The sequence below is a fragment of the Mauremys reevesii genome, linkage group 1 (assembly GCF_016161935.1).
Source record: "Mauremys reevesii isolate NIE-2019 linkage group 1, ASM1616193v1, whole genome shotgun sequence".
Classification (NCBI taxonomy): Eukaryota; Metazoa; Chordata; order Testudines; family Geoemydidae; genus Mauremys; species Mauremys reevesii.
The window spans coordinates 320,918,103-320,937,260 of NC_052623.1; the positions used below are offsets into that span (position 1 = coordinate 320,918,103).

Sequence of the window (19,158 nt, forward strand, 5' to 3'; positions counted from 1 at the left end):
GTCAGATCCCAGATCTTGTTACAAAACCCAGGAAATGTATCTTTCCAAAGAACACATGCCATTACCTTCCATTTCCTAATAGTCTAGGAATTTGTGTTCACATTCAGAATTAGTAATTTATAAGACTGAATTAAGGTAATTTTACAAATATTGTAAATGAAAAAGGCAAGTTAATATTTGATTCTTAATTTTATTGTCACTTACCTTCTCTGTGGACTGCGCAGTACCAAAAAAGATGGGAATAAAAGCTAACCAAATTATGCAGGTGGTGTACATAGTAAATCCAATGGGTTTAGCTTCATTGAAGGTCTCTGGAACCCCTCTTGTTTTAATAGCATACACAGTGCATGTGACCATCAAGAGAATACTGTATCCAAGGGAACAAATGAGAGAAAGATCAGAAATGTCACATTTGAGAACTCCCCTGGCATTTTCTGGATCAAGTGTCCTCTGCTCTCCATAGTCTACTACGATATGTGGTGGATCAACAGCAAACCAGATGAAGACTCCAAGAAGCTGCATGGATATGAGGCTGAAAGTGATCACCAACTGGGAAGCCGGGCTAATAAACTTTGGAGCTGTGACAGATTTTTTACCTTGCTCAAATATTCTGTGGATTCTATTAGTTTTTGTGAGCAAGGCAGAGTAACTGAAGCACATGCCGAGTCCTAAAAAGAGCCGTCGAAATGAGCAGATCACTGTGTCCGGAGTGGCAATCATTAAAAAAGTGATAGAGTAACAGAGAAAAATCCCAGTCAATAGCACGTAGCTGAGTTCGCGACCAGATGCCCTGACGATGGGTGTGTCATTGTAGCGGACAAATGTCACGATGACAAAGGTGGTTGCAATAATTCCGAGAATAGCTATGAACACAGGCACGATGGCCCAGGGAGAATGCCATTCTAGTTTGATTATTGGAATAAGCTGGCAATCTGTGCGGTTGGCATTTGGTCGCTTATTAAATGGGCACAGTTCACAGGTGAGCTCATCCACTTGGTAATGGTACCCTTCACAGCGTTCACAGTGCCAACAGCAAGGCACTCCCTTTACTGTTTTCTTTCTTTCCCCAGGTTTACAGGGCAGGCTGCAAACAGATGCTGGATGAGTATGATCTCTGCTAGCCCACTGCATGTCTTCTACCTATGGGTATAAAAAATTAATGAGCCTTCCATTTTCCTTCATTTATAATATCCTAATCCTGGCCACAGGTTTGTCATAAATCATGGTGTGCTGACAGTACAAATACAGTTTACCATAATAAGAAACCTGTTTCTTTCCCTTATATTGACTTTATGAAAGTGTTAAATGATTGTGCCCAATAAATCATTCATGCCATGGGCTTGATGAGTGTCATTAGTTTCTATTTACCACTTTACTGCTGACCAAATTGACATCTGTAAACAGATTTATTGACTCCAGGCTAGTTTAAAAGCAAAAAGTCTTAAATAAATAAGTTTATAAACTAATCACATGCAAGTATAAATACCAGTAGTTTTAAAACATTTAATTCGGAAATGTGGAGTATGTGGGTTTGGAATTAATTTCTGGTACTGCAAAAGGACAGATTAAAATCTCCATGCATCAACTCTGACAGAATAAAAAGGACCAGGAAAGGATCCACTTCTATTTAGACATAATGCTATCTCTTCCAAGGAGAACCTGTTATCTGTTTATATGTTTTCATCCTTCAACTTTTGCTCGAAATGCATAAGAATATCTTTTTTCCCCCATTTCTAGTAGGTAAAAATGTGTATACACCACAATATGGTTAATAATTTAAAGAGATGTCACAGCTGCACTTCAGTCCTCCTGGTTTAAAAAATCCCAATATCTTTTTATAGTTTAAAATTCATACACGCAGTGCAACCTTGTTTCAAAAGCCCATCAATCCTGGATCTCTCCACTGTGACATATAACAAATAGGACGTCTCCCCCACAAACAATAAAATAAAATCTGTAAAGAAAACTCATGAATCTAACAAGATTCTTGCTTAACTTCTGCACCTTGGCCCAGATTCTGCCACCTTTACTCAGGTTGAGTAGCACTTTGCTCCACAAGTGGTCCCACTGATTTAAATAGAGCTACTTACAGAGTAAGGTGTTATTGCAAGGATGGCAGAATCTGGCCCTTTCCTTTGTGCCCCATCCTTCATGTGTACATTATTTAATTAGATTGTAAACTCTTAAGTGCAGGGACTGTGTCTTCATACTTGCCTGTAAAGTGCCTAGCACAGTTTTGGATTTATAAATTGTATTTATAAGTAAAACAACAATAATAAACTTCCATGTGGCATGGGTGTTTTCACCTTCCGCTGGCAGAGGACAAAGTAAGGCCAGTATGGCATAGGTGATAATTTTGGCCTTAGCAGTTCCAGCAGTATTGCCACAAATTTCAGAGAGTGTAAGGCAGCTGCTTGACAGCCTCAGTCCCCTGCCTCTAAGCAGCCAAGCACCAGCCATATATCCATGTTGACTTGACAGTGGAGCCTCTGTTCTACTCTTCTGTGCCATAGGGGACCTTCTGGTTCATTTTATTAATCACAGCAAAAGCGCCCAACTGTAATGATGCATCGAACATAAACACACAAAGTCTCTAGGGCCTAGATCTTCAAAGGGATTTTGTCATCTAACTTCCATTACAATCAATGGGAGTTTAGGTACCTTAATATCTTTGATGATCTGGGTCTAAGGGCCTGATGCAAAGTTCACTCAAGTCTATAGGAGTATGTCTACACTGTAATAAAACAGTTGTGCCTAACCTGTGTCAGCTAGGGTTGCCAACTTTCTAATTGCACAAAACCAAACACCCTTGCTCCGCCTCCTGCCACGCGCCCCTTCTCTAATGCCCTGCCTCCATCACATCCTGACCAATGGGAGCTGCAGAGCCAGCGCTCAGGGCGGGGGCAGCACATGGAGGTTCTCTGGCCACCCTGCACCTACGGGCCGGACATGCCAGTCGCTTCTCGGAAACTGCGCAGAGCCAAAGCAGGAAGAGAGCCTGCCTTAGCTCCTCTGCACTGCTGACTGGACTTTTAAAGGCCCAGTCAGCAGTGCTGACCGGAGCCACCAGGGTCCCTTTTCAACTGGGCATTCCGGTCGAAAACTGGATGTCTGGCAACCCTAGTGTCAGCTGACTCAAGGTCATGGCAGTGTTCCCTCTAATTTTTCCCACACATGTACGGAATGAGTTTTGTTATGTGCACCAATATGGAAGTGATGTGTGACCTGCATATTAGTGCACATAACAAAATTCACGTGGTGGTGGTGGGGCCAACGGGTTCAGAGTGTGGGAGGGCAGCTCAGGGCTGGGGCAGAGGTTTAGGGTGCGGGGGGGAGGTGAGGGCTCTGGCTGGGGGTGCAGGCTCTGAGTTGGGGCCGGGTATGAGGGGTTTGGGATGCAGGCTGCCCGGGGGCTACAGCAGGGAGATAGGACTCCCCCCAGCTCTTTGTCCCCAGAGAAGCACCTGGGCTGGGGGAGCGAGGGAGAAAGAGGCGCCTCTCCCCTGGCTGCAGCAGGTCTATGCTGGGGCTGGGGTGAGGCCGAGGGAGGGACGCCTGTCCCCTGGCCGCTGCAAGTCTGAGGCAGGTCCCTGCTGGGGCCGGCAGGAAGAGGAGCCTCTCCTCACCATGGCGGTCTGTGCTAGGGGAGTGGCATCTCGCCCCGCTGCAGCCCTGAGCCCATTCGCAGGGTTTAATAGGCAACTGTGCAGTTTAGAGGGAACTTAAGTCATGAGGCTCAGGCTACGGGACTGTAACATTGCAGTGTAGACTTTTGGGCTCAGGTTGGAGCCCAGATTCTGGGATCCCGCAAGTGGGGAGAGTCCCAGAGCCTGGGCTCCAGGCCAAGCCCAAACGTCTACACTGCAGTGTTTTAGCCCCACAGCCCGAGCCTCACAAGCCTGAGTCAGCTGACACAGGCCAGCCAACACGGGCCAGCTATGGGGTTTTTATCACAGTGTAGACATACCCTAGGAGTCTTAGGCTATTCTACAGTCCTCCTGATTCTCAAGACTAGCAATCATACTATTTTGGGCAACCTAATACATCTAATGAATGGAATGAAGGAAAAATGTTGCTATGAATTCTGAATGATAACTAAAAGTACAGTATTAGCACTTTTACCTCGTATCGGTGCAGTGAGGATAAATACATTAAAGACTGGTAAGGTAGTGGAGGGGGGAGATACAAATACATCATTCATATATATATCACTCAAGTACTTCTGAGTGTTTCGCTTGTTTAGCTGAGCAAAATGGGTACATGTTCTTTTAATCTGCAACTATGCAGTATTTTACAAAATTTCATCCAGCCCTTATCACCGTTCTTGAATGTCCCTCAAAACTCTTGCAGTTAGTAAATACATTTCAATGTCTCAAAAGTTACATGATCCAGTGACAACAGTGGTAATAAATGCCCATCTTGAGAAGGTCACTAGTAATGATTCATATTATAGTTTTCATTCCAGTAGATCTGGCACACAAAATATGTACCACATAATTCATATTATGACAATATAATGCTACAAATATTGGAAAAACTCACCAGAAGAGCAAACTTGCTTCTTTTTTTCTTTAAAAAAAATTTAATCATTCCAGTCTTTTAAGCCTAGAATTATCTAAAACAAAGTGATCTTTCCAGGCTCAAAAAATGTACGTAAAAATAGGAAATATTCAATATTTGAGGCTGGGGAGGGTTGTATGTTTTATCCCCTTTTTCACTTTATTTCTCCCAAATTTTCCTGCCTGAGTGATTGTTTTTTAGGCTAATCTCATGATTAGATTCATAGATCCAGGTTGCCCCAGACATGGAAAAACGGTCCCTAGCAGACAGGAAATTCTGTGAGTCTCTGCTTATGGGATTGTCATTGCATTATTATACCTTAGGAGAAAGAGGAGGTTGCTCCTGAAGAAGTAGTAAGCAACTGGGCCTTCTAAATCCAAGGATACCCAGTGATCTTCAAAGTCCTTTTCCCTTCAGAGACAGTCACATGAAGCACTGCTTCTATAGAAGCCGTGATCCCATGGATTTGCCTGCTGGCCATTTCTCCCTAACCTCCCTTCAGTATATATATATTGCAGGTGGGAGATCACTCAGCACAGGGGGACATACACATGTGTAGCTGATAATTTAACTTTGAGGTGGTTTAGAAATACCTTAGATATATATCAGATAAGTAATTCTGAGAGGGCCAGCATGATCTTACTTGGGTATTGCTTGTGGGTCTGGGGGGGGTACAATACTGTAGAAAGCAACTGTTCCCACAGCTTTGCTCCATCCCACTCTACCACCTCTTCCTCCTCCTCCTCCTCCACTGCTAGGAATCCCTCCAGATCACTCAGAGACCACTCCCATGGAAGCAGAGTGAGAGGGGGATGATACCACAGAGCAAGTGTTACTTCTCTTTGGATGTCCCCAGACATCTGCTAGAGGTCCCCTTTACTCGCAGAAAAGGAAGCGACGGTCCAGCTTACATAAATTAAAGACTGAAAAGACATGTTTCTGTACGTCATCTAGCTGAATCCCCAGGTACCTATAAACCTCCAGTATGCTATGTACTTCATATATTTTAAAAACTTTATTTTACTTAATATGAATGTATTGAAGTAACTCAGTACATTTCACAATGGCCAGAGTCTGTTACAACACTCTCAAAAGCCCTTGCAGTTTTTCTATCATAAAGTGAACAATATAAAAATTTATTTAACACGCCAAACCTCAAGGCATAATCAACTCAGAAATTAACAGTATTGCATTTTACTCTTAACTTAACTGGAGACCCACTGGTTATAAGAAAAGATAGTAAGATACAAAAAGGAGAGGGGAGAAGAAATGGGACAAGACTTTCACAATTGTTTGCCTAAAACTAGGTTCCTAAATCCACACTGAAGCACTTAAATAAATGGTCTAAATTTCAGAATTGATGAATGTCCATAACTTCCACTGAAGTCAAAGAGAGCTGCTGGGTGCTCAGCACTTTTGGTAATCAGGTCATTTATGTTGGTGTCTAAATACGGACTTACGGGCAGAATTTTCAAAAGTGCCTAAGGGAATGCATTTAATTCGATTCATTGATTTAAATGCAAGTTAGTCTCCTTACATGCTTGGGTGCTTTGGAAACTCCCTCATGGCTCCTATCTGCATTTTTAGATGCCTGAATGCCTTTAAAAATCTCACACAAAGTGATTTAGGAGCTTAACTTTACACTCTCATTTTTTAAAAACTTGGCTTAGAAGAATAAAAATAAAAATAACGCAAAAAGAAGATAGGAGAGAGGAGAAAGAAGAGAAAGTGCCAGTCAGAAAAAATAATAATTAGTGTATCACTTCTGGGACTATTTTGCCCACTCTGAACAAGAAGCAACCCTTCTGTTGCTCAGAGTCTGCTAAAGTTGGCTGAGGCTCACTCCGATTATTTGATAGTCCTTGGTAAACTTCATTTCTGGTACGCTCATTTTTGTTACTTACATTTGTGTGTGCCAGCTGCTTAGTGCTCTCAACTACAATGTCATCACAAGACCAGGCAAATTATTATCTTAAATCCATCCTAATCTGTTGCACATGTTAGGTGTGTACAGAACAGGTTTGCTCAGATTTTATTATTGGTAATAGTTTAAACCTGATTATTAATTTTATTTCAGTAGCTCCTCTGAATTTTCAAATCAAACTCCTTGATGGATATTTGTGCTACCAAGGGCCTGGTCTACACTGCGGGGGGGGATCGATCTAAGATACGCAACTTCAGCTACGAGAATAGCATAGCTGAAGTCGACGCATCTTAGATCGAATTAAAATTACTTACTTCATGTCCTTGTGGTGTGCCGCGGCTCCCCCATTGACTTTGCTTCCGCCTCTCACCGAGCTGGAGTTCAGCAGTCGACGGGAGAGCGATTGGGGATCAATTTATCACATCTACACTACACACGGTAAATCGATCCCCGATAGATCGATCACTACCCGCCGATCGGTGGGTAGTGTAGACGTACCCAAGATGTGTCTAAAGTTCCCTTAGCAAAAAGGCATTAGATGATGATCTGCCGTTTTCCACTCTCTTAATGATTATCCGCATAATAACCAAAAACGGAGTATATAATTATTTCCTTAAATTACAATATTTGTTCGTTTCAGAACTAATTTGTCAGGACACAAGAGAATGTGCCTTCCTTGCTATTTATACTGGAATAACCATCATAAAAATCAACTATGTAGGAGATGTGTGCCTGATGGAGTTGTAACTTGTTCAGATTTACAGCCCTAACACTCATTATATCAGCTAACCAGTGAAAACACAGACTGAATGAAGTTTCATAACAACACTGAGTAAATAGTGCCAGCCTTTTATGAATATTACAATTACATTTGTTCTTTAACCTCTAATAACAAAACTAAAAAAATGTCGCTGGGAGAGCTGGGTTAATACAAGGTATGATCTGTACATGCCACAGTACAGCATACAGCAGGCATATTCACAATCCAGCACCTTCATTCCTTTAGCAACTCAGCAACTAATTTAATTAGCAATGCTCTTAGAAACTAGAGACCAACCATTAATGTTAATAGGTTGCATAACAGATTTTTGAAGCAGACTTTCCATCATTAATGAAAACAGACAAAATTCTGCCCTTCCTCAGATACTACAGTGACCTATGACAATATCAGAACCTGGATAGAGAGAGAGAGAAACAGATTGATCTTATTGCTGGGGCAGCCCCGCTGACTTTCCTGGGAAGGACAGAATCTGAAGAATAAATCATGGTTTTATAGGGTGTTCATCAGGGCTTTATTTAAATAATATTGCAAAGCCCGTAAAATTGCTTCAGGATATATTATATTATAATTTATAATTAGGAAATTACCTTGTATTTCAACTATTTAAAACATTAGTTCAGAATCTGATATTTACCCAATGATAATTCAATAACAGAAAGATATTTCTTTAAGAATAGTGCTGTAATGAGCTAAATAATACTAGCTATAGACAGAGGAAGTCGTACATCAGTAGTATCTCTCTAGGATATAAATGGTGTATTCTCATGTCATTAATGGAACAAACAGTCTAATGTTTTCATTTAGAGTCAGGCAACTCAGTTCTTCAGAAGCATCAAGACTTCTGGGTATCAGTTAATGTGGCTTTTAAAACATATTCTAATCCTGACCTATAAAAATGACCAAGAATTAAAATGTTACCCACAGCTCTTTCTACGAGTTTTGCTTAGTTCTGTCACAGATCCCTACAATTATTTCTTTTCTGACTAAAGGTTCATCACTGAAGGGAAACAACTCCATGATATAATACAATTTAGTCTAATATTTAGCCTTTTGCATTCTATAATGGATCTATAACTCCCAAAGTACAAGTTAAACTCTCTCATGTACCTTGTCCAACCAAGTAATTTCAAACATAATATTCAGAAATTAAACTGAAACTGGCTCACCAAAAGTGAATGTAATTCATTACGAGTCTAAATATGATGATCATTGGATTTTGCCTCCCAGCAGGTTTTTATAGCTCCAAAGACAGGCAGGGTATACTTATAGGCTGAAATTACAAATATTTAACTATGGATGTGTAGACAGGAAACAAGTCAAGGGCAACCAATCCATCAGAACGCAAACAGAGTCAGAGATAAAAACTGTCAGGAATCTGGATTGCCAATGGCAGTGTCAAGTCAGTTTCATTACTAACTTCACCATGTTTGCTGTGAAATGTCGGCCCTTGACCGCACTGCCTGATGTTTTCCTGCACATTGAATATTGGTTGTCATTTCCTGGATGCCCAAGTTTAGACTTCTGCCTAAAGCTTGACAAAAATGTTAGTTTCTAGCTGGTCTTCTACTTTACTACAATCAGTTATAAAGTAATCCAGTCCTAAACAAAGCAGACTGGATGAAGATTCTGAATGACAGAATCAAATACAATTATCACTTATGCACCAGCTTGGAATGTTGTGAGAAATGTCATTATCCCCATTTTAAATCTGGGAAAAGAGAAGCACGGAAAAACTAAGTCATCACATACAGAATCGCTGTTAGAACCAGGATGAGAGATTAAGACTTCTGTTAACCCACTAGCCCACAATTCTTCCTAGGCAAACCACTGAACCTCTCTATGGGTACTGTGGCAAACCCAGGACAAATAGCTACCATGGGAGGGGTAGTAATTAGTCCCAGAGGGGTTAAGAGGCCTCTCCCTATCTATTGAGGAGAGAGAGCCATGGAGAAATAAGGTTCATCTGGAACAGGGGTTACCAGGGAACTAATTAGGTTCAGCTGGCTCCAATTGCTGGAGACCTTTTTAAACCCTCCCTGGCAGGGAAGTGGGGGTGGGGAGTGAGAGAAGCAGAGAAGCTGCCAGTGAGTAGGTGCAGCAAGACTCTGAACTCTTCCAGCAAGGAAGACTGCACTCTGTCCCCAGAAGGGGAGAAAACCAGCGCAAGGGACTGACTAAGGAAAGGATCAGCCAGACCCTACGCGACCTGGAAGGACTTTGCTTTGCCCAAGCCTGTATCTCCGAGGCAAAAAGGGACTGAGCCAGCTGAGGAGAAGCAGGTACTTTGCCACATGTGGTGTCAGGGGTGGGACGTCATAGTGAATGAGGCTCTGTGGCGAGCCATCTCAGGCAGGGGCGGCTCTACGAATTCCGCCGCCCCAAGCAGGGCGGGGCGGGGCGCCGCACCGCTCGCGCGGCCGGGCGCCGGTCCCGCGCCTCCGCGGGACCTCCCACAGACGTGCCGCTGGTCCCGCACCTACGGTGGAGCTTTCGCAGGCATGCCTGTGGGAGGTCCACATGAGCCGCGGGACCAGCGCACCCGCCGCAGTCATGCCTGCGGGAGGTCCGGTCGTCCCGCGGCTCCATTGGACCTCCCGCAGGCATGACTGCGGAAGGTCTGCCGGACCCGCCTGCCGCCCTGCCGGCAAAAGGCCGCCCCAAGTGCGTGCTTGGCGCGCTGGGGTCTGGAGCCGGCCCTGATCTCAGGGCAAGGTAAAATCACACACACAAAAAAAATGGAGGATGTAGTGAAGGCGTTGATACTGGCCACTGCGGCTCAACAAGAGGCTACCAGCGTACAGGTGGCGGCCCAGCAAGAGTCAGTACGTGTTCAACAGGAGACAAACCAGCTGCTGATGAGCCAGGTGGCCCAAGATCGAGCCACCCTGAATGAAGTAGTGAACCAGTTGAAAGCCCTGGCCACGCTGGCTCACGGGGCCCAGGGGACCCAGCTGCTACGGGCAAGCAACTATTTACAGAAAATGACAACAGATGACGATATAGAGGCATATCTCCTTGCATTTGAGAGGACGGCATTGCGGGAGGCCTGGCCCCAAGACCAGTGGGCAGGCCTCCTGGCTCCATTCCTGTGTGGGGAGGCCCAGAAAGCCTAATTTGACATGACCACTGAAGCAGCTATGGAGTACCCCCAGCTGAAGGCGGAAATCCTGGCGAGGACAGGCGTGACGCCGGCCATAAGGGCCCAGTGCTTCCATGAGTGGAAGTACCGGGACGACAAAGCACCAAGGTCCCAGCTATTTGACTTGATACACCTCACCCAGAAGTGGCTCTGCCCCGAGACCTATGGGCCGGAGATGGTAGTGGAAATCCTGGTATTGGACAGGTACATGAGGGGGTTGCCGCCAGACATACGAGGGTGGGTCTGCCAAAATTATCCCTCCTCTTATGATGAACTAGTTGCTCTCGTAGAGAGACACTTAGCAGCCCAAGAACTTTCTCGGGCCACTGGGGAAGGAAGGCGCCAGAATCGGAGATCAGTCTCTGCGCCGAGGCCCCGGTTTGCCCTACCACCAGGCCGGACAATAGAGGGGAGGAAGGAGGCGGAAGAGTTGCCGGCAGTCCCGGAGAGAATGGAGGACTGGGGGAGAAAGACTCGGGGGATAAATCCCAGCAGCCTGAAAAATAGGGGGCTGCCCCAAGTGGGGTACCGATGTTATGCCTGTGGAGAACTGGGGCATATTGCTGCCCAATGCCCAAATCTAGGAAAGCCTATGCAATGTGAACTGGGAGATATAGGGAGACCATGTGATCTAATAAGTCTAGTCAGGGTTGCGATGATCCCTCATAGATACACTAGGCCCGTTAAGATGAATGGTATAGAGACCACAGCATTAATAGACTCGGGAAGTGCAATCACATCAGTCTCAGGGAAGCTGGTCAGGCAGGGCCAACTATCCCAGGCCAAATGCTCGGGAATATCCTGTGTGCATGGGGATGTCAACTATTATCCGACCATCCCCGTAAGCATAGAAGTTCTTGGAAACCCCACTAAGTTGACGGTGGGAGTAGTTCCGAACCTCCCCTACCCTGTCCTTATCGGGCAAGACTTCCCAGGGTTTGATGGCCTACTCCCTGAGGACGAGGTAGAAGAAAATAATGACCCTGGGACCCAAGGTGTGGCCCAGATAGGTGACCCTCCCCCCGCCTTCCATGAGTTTAGCCAGAATTTGTTCTCCCCGCCGGGGAAGTCCAGGAAGACTCGGAGGGAACAGAGGGTGGATAAAAGGAGGCGGACGAGGATCCTGCCCCAGTACCTGAAGTCTACACTGGCAGGGGAAAGAAGGGGCTCAGCTGACAGCAGGACTGGGTCAGCCACCAACAACCCTATAGTTGGACCTGGTTCCCCAGTGGCTTTCCCCGAGGGGGAGACGAAGGTAGACCCCCCGAATTTGGACAAACAGGGACCGCATGCGGGAGTTTTGGTCAGGATCAGGCCAATGATCCCATATACCACAATATTCATAAGGAAGTCATCAAGGTAAATGGGGTCCCAGTGGAGCAGAGAGTTAAGGGCCCAGGGCCATATTATATGATTAAGAAGGATCTGCTATATAGAGTAGTCCACGTCCAAGAGCAAGTCATAGAACAACTCTTGGTCCCCCGGAAGCATCAGAGAGCTGTAATGGATCTGGCCCACAGTCATCTGTTTGAGGTCCATCTAGGGGTAGCTAAGACCCTCGATCGGATTCTACAGAGGTTTTTTTGGCCGGGCATTTATGCGGCCATCCGGCGATATTGTACCTCCTGTCCGGAATGCCAAATACGTGGGCCCCGACCATACTTACAGGCCCCTCTGGTACCTCTGCCAATTATCGAGGTTCCATTTGGGCGAATAGCTATGGACATAGTAGGGCCATTGGAGAAGTCAGCCCGGGGCCATCAGTACATCCTGGTAGTACTAGATTATGCCACCAAATACCCTGAGGCCATTCCCCTACGGAATACCATGTCCAAGACCATAGCCAAAGAATTAGTCCAGATTTTTTCCAGAGTTGGAATACCTAAGGAGATCCTGATGGACCAAGGGACCCCCTTTGTGTCTAAACTGATGAAGGACTTACGTACCATGCTCCACATACGGACCCTTAGAACATCGGTCTACCATCCCCAGACCGATGGCCTCGTTGAACGTTTTAATAGGACATTGAAAAACATGTTACGGAAAGTGATTAGTCATGACGGGAAAGACTGGGATGCCCTGCTGCCTTATGTGCTGTTTGCCATACGGGAGCTTCCTCAGGCTTCCACTGGATTCTCCCCCTTCGAGCTGTTATATGGTCGACACCCCAAGGGCATACTGGACCTGGCTAAAGAAGACTGGGAAGAACAGCCGAACCCAGGGAGAAACGCTGTGGAACACGTGCTGCAGATGAAAGACCGAATAGCCCGAGTTGCCCCCCCTTGTGCGCGAACACATGGAGAAGGCCCAAGGGGCACAACGGACGTACTACAATCATCAAGCGAGGACCCGGAAGTTCCAGGTAGGGGACCGGGTGATGGTGCTCATACCCACAGTGGAGAGCAAGCTCCTGGCCAGGTGGCAGGGGCCATATGAGGTAATAGAAGCTATAGGAGAAGTTGACTATAAGGTCCGACAGCCAAGTCGCCGGAAGCTGGAGCAGATCTACCATATAAATCTGCTGAAACCTTGGCAGGATAGAGAAGCTCCGGTGGTTGTGCTGGGGGCACCATCCCCTAAAGGCAATCAGCCCGACCAGGTGGGAATATCCCTGGAGTTGACTCCAGAACAACGATCAGAAGTGATCAGCCTGATCAAACGCAACCAGGATGTGTTCTCGGAAAAGCCAGGCAGGACTACTGAGGTACACCATCACATCTTCACAGAGTCTGGAGTGAAGGTGAACGTCAAGCCATACCGGATCCCAGAGGTCAAGAGAGAGGACATTAGGAAAGAGGTCAGGAAGATGCTGGTCTTAGGAGTCATCGAAGAATCCAATAGTCAATGGTCCAGTCCTATGGTTTTAGTGCCTAAGCCGGACAGCAGTATGAGGTTCTGCAATGACTTCCGCAAGCTGAATGAGGTGTCTCAATTTGATGCATATCCTATACCATCAGATGAACTGATTGACATACTGGGAAAGGCACGGTTTATGTCTACCCTTGACCTTACTAAGGGCTATTGGCAGATCCCCCTGGCTAAGGCCGACAAGGAGAAGACGGCATTTGCAACTCCAGAAGGACTATATCAGTACACTGTTCTCCCCTTTGGGTTCCATGGGGCCCCTGCTACTTTCCAACGGCTAATGGACAAACTGTTACGACTCCATGGAAAGTACGCGACTGCCTATCTCGATGACGTCATCATATATAGCCCCGACTGGGAGACCCACATGAACAAGGTAGAAGCAGTCCTGGACACCCTGAGGAAGGCAGGACTGACTACAAATCCCTCCAAATGTTTGATCGGGTTAGCTGAGGCCAAGTACCTTGGGTATATAGTGGGGAGGGGCATGGTAATAAAGGTAATAATTGGAGATATACCAATCTCCTAGAACTGGAAGGGACCTTGAAAGGTCAAGTCCAGCCCCCTGCCTTCACTAGCAGGACCAATTTTTTGCCCCAGATCCCTAAGTGGTCTCCTCAAGGATTGAACTCACAACCCTGGGTTTAGCAGGCCAATGCTCAAACCACTGAGCTATCCCCATGGTGAAGCCCCAGCTCAACAAGTTAGAAGCTATACAGAAGTGGCCCCGACCACTCCAGAAAAAACAGGTCAGAGCATTCCTGGGACTAGTGGGGTACTATAGACGGTTCATTCCCCACTTCGCCACCAGGGCATGCCCATTAACGGACCTAACCAAAGCTCGGGGCCCAGATATAGTAAAATGGTCTGCTGCAGCCGAGGCTGCTTTTGCAGATCTGAGGATGGCCCTCTGCACAGACCCTGTACTGGGGGAAGGAGTTTATCCTACAAACGGACGCCTCTGAAGTAGGGCTGGGGGCGGTGCTTTCACAAATGGTCGGAGACGACGAACACCCCGTCCTCTTCCTCAGTAGAGCCAGCTGAGGAGAAGCAGGTGCTTTGCCACAGTACATCTACATTTTGTGCTGCAGGTGTATATTCCAGCTCAAGGAGACATACCTGCACTAGGCATGTACTCAGGCTGGCTTGCCCACTTCTGCCACTGTATTTTTCAGCACACTAGGTCAGTCAGCACTAGCAAGGGTATGTCACCTTAAGTTGGAATTTACACCTCCAGCTCAAAGTGTAGACAGACCTTACTACCTCTCAGTTTCACTAGATGTAAGATGGGGCAAAGATATTCACCATATGTGAAATCCTGAAAATATATAAGATTTAAGATGTCCCCTATTACATGTAGGTAGGTCAGTAGGAATTATCCCCATTATTTGGGAGAGAGGTACAGAACTGACAATAATGTGTTCTAATGGAATTTGTATCGGACTGAGAGTCAATAGGCCTGGGTTGTGTGATACTAGTTTTGACCCTGACTTCCTTTGTGATCTTGGACAAATAATGTAACCTCTTTGAACCTAAATTTTCCCATATGTTAAATGGAAATTCTTACCCCACTAGCCTGGGTGTGCTTTCACAGGGCTGGGAGCAGTGGTCACCTTCTGAGGCTGGAGCAGGGCAAGAGGCCTCAAGTGGGAACAGCTAAGGTGATGTTCCCCTCTCCTTTCCTTACCTCCATTTGCCTTCATTTTGCCTTCAACCTGTGGAGTTACTTCTTTTCACATCCTGCCCCTTATGCTGCAGGGCATGGTTTGGGGAGGGGAGGTCACATGCTGCATCTGGATCCAGGCTCTGGGGCCTGTCCTGCTTACTACTTGCTTCCATTGGGTGGTGGGGATGGGTGATTGGCTCCCATTTGGTGGCGCTGGTGAAGCGTGAGGGGGTTGTTACAGTTTGCTGTCTAGGTATGGTAGCCATTGTGGGCTCCCTGTTTCAGTCCCGCCCTGAATCAACCCAGTGGGCTGCCTCAGCATTGGTCCTGGGAATAGCATTATATGATGAGGTGGTGTGCTGCTATGACTTATTCAGCTTGTGGTTCCCCTTATATTATTTCTCCTACCTTCGATGTGGAGCAAGGGAAAAGGTCAGGACTCTGGCTTCCTATCAAGGTCACTGAGAAGATCTGAAGGTTGCAAGGGAGCATGGCCTGAAAACCAATTCTTGGGTTTATAATCCACCAAAGCCATTGGTGCCCACTGACATTTGCATTGAAACAACCCTTCTGGGTACTTTGGGATGGCAACTGCAGCTAGATATTAGTTTTAAATAAAGTTGTGGCCTCTGCATTTAACCATATTATGGTGTCTCTGTCTTATTGTTGCTGTGTCCATATAAATAAGAACATCTACCAATTGACTAAAAAAATATCTGTAAAGTTCTGTATCAGAACAAAGTAATATTAAAGCCTGACAGTGATAGAGTAATTCTGGACAACTTGATTCACGGTCGTGTATTTAATACATTAGACCCCAAAGCCTCTGGAGACCACCATGCTCTCTTGACTTTTTACAAACCTATTTATGTATTTTCAGAACCAAAATGATTTTCAATCTTTCTCAAACATTCCAATAGAGTAAAAAGAATGTGCATGAAATTTTGAAATAAAAATTGATTATTTTAAATGCTCCAATTTCACAAACTTTTTTTAACTTATAAACAGAAAAAAATTGTAAAAACAACAAACATGAATTTGTGTAACCAATATTTCTCCCAATATTACCACAAAAGCAGCTTGGGTAGATAAGGACAGTTGTGGTATCGAGACTGCTGACGGGATATTGAATTAGAATGATAATTGAATGTATTCATTTGACACATATATTCATCAGCTATTTGGCATGTTACTAGCGGATATAAGGGATACATTGTTTTTGGTTGCTGGTATTTGTGTGGCTCAATTTTTTCAATAGATCCATTAGTTAGAAAAAATAATATGCTTTGCTTCATCTTATGCTTCTGCCAATTGTTTTTCCTTTGTTGCTGCTTGTTTGTTTTATAGTTACATTTGTGTGGATGAAAAATTCTCCATATTCATTCCTCCCACAGCAAAATAACTGACTGCAAGTGTGCAATGAATATATTCTTGTGCATTCCACTAGACACTGTATGTCCATTGTGTTTGAAACCCTTGCTTAGAAATCAGCAAAACATGTGAAAGGCAATTCATTTTGTTGAAAATAACCTGTGAAAAATAACTTTTTTCCCTAGAAGTTACAATGGACTACAGAAAAAAGTAGTCATTACTCTTCATCAGAATGGCCATATTGGGCCACACCAATGTTACATCTACCCTGGTACCCTGTCTTCTGACAGTAGCCAGTGCCAGATGTTTCAAAGGGGATGAACAGAACAGGACAATTTTGTGTGATTCATTCCCTGTCGTCTAGTTCCACCTTCTGGCAGTTGGAAGTTTAGGAAAACCCAGGGCATGGAGTTGCATCCTTGACCCTCTTGGCTAATTGTTGGTGATGGACCTATCCTCCATGAACTTATTTAATTCTTTTTTTAACCCAGTTATACTTTTGGCCTTCACAACATCCAGTGGCATTGAGTTCCATAGGTTCTCTGTGTCCTGAGTGAAGTACTTCCTTATGTTTATTTGAACCTGCTGTCTGTTAATTTCATCAGGTGATCCCTTAGTTCTTGTGTTATGTGAAAGGGGTAAATAATACTTCCCTACTTACTCTCTTCATACCGTTCACGATTTTATAGATGTCTAGGTTGACCATATTTTCCTAAGCTGAAAACAGGAACAGGTCAGTGTTCAGGTGCTGGCCTAAGCTTTGCCCTACGGGGCTGACCTAAGCCACCTGGTGTCGCTGCTTGCCTGAGCCAAGCCACTTGGCATCGCCGTTTGCCTGAGTTCTGCTGCATGGGGCTGGTGTCGCTGCTCACTGGAACTGACATCACGGATGCCACAACTTTTTTGACAAAACTGGACATTTGTCCTGTTTGCTCTTTCCTGAACATTCTTCTGAGCCCCCGAGCAAGACTAAATGGAACAAATGCCCAGTTTTGCACACACACCAAAAAAAAAAAAAAAAAAGTCATAATTTGTACAGGGCTTAAAAAGCGAACTGTCTTGGCCAAAATTGGAACTATGGTCACCCTATAAACAGGGGTGAAAGTAACCTAAGCAGGGTGCCCAGAGTCCTGAGCAAGGTGGTGAGAGGGGCAGCTCTGGGCCTCTGAAAGGGGCGGGGCCGGGGCCAGATTCCCCCAGCCAGCCCTTCAGCGCTGCTGGGCCTGCACTGCCCAGGACTCAAATGGTGATTTAAAGGGCCCAGGCTCCTGGCCGCTGCTGCTACCCTAGGGCTCTGGGAGCAATTTAAAGGGCCTGGGGCTCCAGCTGCTGGTGCACTAGCGGTAGCAGTGGCCAGGAGCCCCGGGCCCTTTAAATCACTGCCGTACCACCACAGTAACAGCAGTGCCAGGGGTGTGGTGGTGACTTGGGGGAAGGAATAGCTCAGTGGTTTGAGCATTGGCCTGCTAAACCCAGGGTTATGAATTCAGTCCTTGAGGGGGCCATTTAGGGATCTGGGGCAAAATTCTGATTTGTCTGGTGATTGGTCCTGCTTTGAGCAGGGGGTTGGACTAGATGATCTCCTGAGGTCCCTTCCAACTCTGATATTCTATTCTATGATTTAATTTCTCTATCTATGGAAGATATTCCATACATCTAATCATTTTTATTGTCCTTCTCTGTCCTCTTTTCCAATATATCATTTCTAATATATCTTTTTTGAGATGAGGTGACCAGAATATTTTACATATTTATCCTTGCAACACAATAGGGTGATTTTATTATACCAATTCTAAAAATGGGGAATTGAGGCAGAGAGGCTAAGTGACTTGCCCAAGGAAGTCTGTGATGGAGGAAGGACTTGAACTTGGGTCTCCTACATTGATAGTGCCATAACCAGTGCCTGCTCTTCCTCCTGTGATTAATAGGGATGTGGATTGGTTTCAGTTTCCCCAATGTTCATAGGTGGATCAAAGTGGTAGAAAGAGCAAAGAAATATTAGGATCAGGTGGTAATAGCATAGAGAAGAAAGGAGAGAACAAGGAGGAGTGAGCAGGGAAAGGGAAAAGGATGTCAAAGCTGCCATCAGGAAGATTGGTGTTGCCAAAGATGAGAACAGCTACCAAGAAGGCAAAGAAGGGTAGGTAGCTACTAAGGAGAGTAAACAAATAGGAGAGGGTAACCACCAGAGAAATTAAGGGGAAGGGGTGAGGTGCCTAGATAGAGAACCACCAGCAGAGGACCCCAGATGAATGTTACTTTTTTATTTTATTCATATTTTGATCTCTTGAGAGGTTACTTTGAAGTTTGCTTTCTGCTGCTTCTTGGTATTCAAACTGGATTTTAGTGATCTAAAGTAATTTCCCCAACGCTCCAGCATAAACTGGTAGGAAGAGTCTGGAGAAAAGAAAGCAGGGAAGATATACTGGCATTAGAAAAGGTTCCGGGAAGGGCAACTAAAATGATTAGGGGTTTGGAATGGGTCCCATATGAGGAGAGATTAAAGAGGCTAGGACTTTTCAGCTTGGAAAAGAGACGAATAAGGGGGGGATATGATAGAGGTATATAAAATCATGAGTAATGTGGAGAAAGTAAATAAGGAAAAGTTATTTACTTGTTTCCAAAATACAAGAACTAGGGGCCATCAAATGAAATTAATGGGCAGCAGGTTTAAAACAAATAAAAGGAAGTTCTTCTTCACATAGTGCACAGTCAACTTGTGGAACTCCTTGCTTGAGGAAGCTGTGAAGGCTAGGACTATTACAGCGTTTAAAAGAGAACTGGATAAATTCATGGAGGTTAAGTCCATTAATGGCTATTAGCCAGGATGGGTAAGGAAGGGTGTCCCTAGC

General features: G+C 45.1%; 1 protein-coding gene across 1 annotated transcript in view; it reads right to left on the bottom strand.

The window, feature by feature from the left end:
- Positions 1–19,158, bottom strand: part of GRM8 (glutamate metabotropic receptor 8) — a 485,373-nt gene that overhangs the window by 57,900 nt on the left and 408,315 nt on the right. The window contains exon 9 of the mRNA XM_039513552.1: positions 205–1,140. Coding sequence (XP_039369486.1) covers positions 205–1,140 — 936 coding nt within the window. The remainder of the gene's footprint in view (positions 1–204; positions 1,141–19,158) is intronic.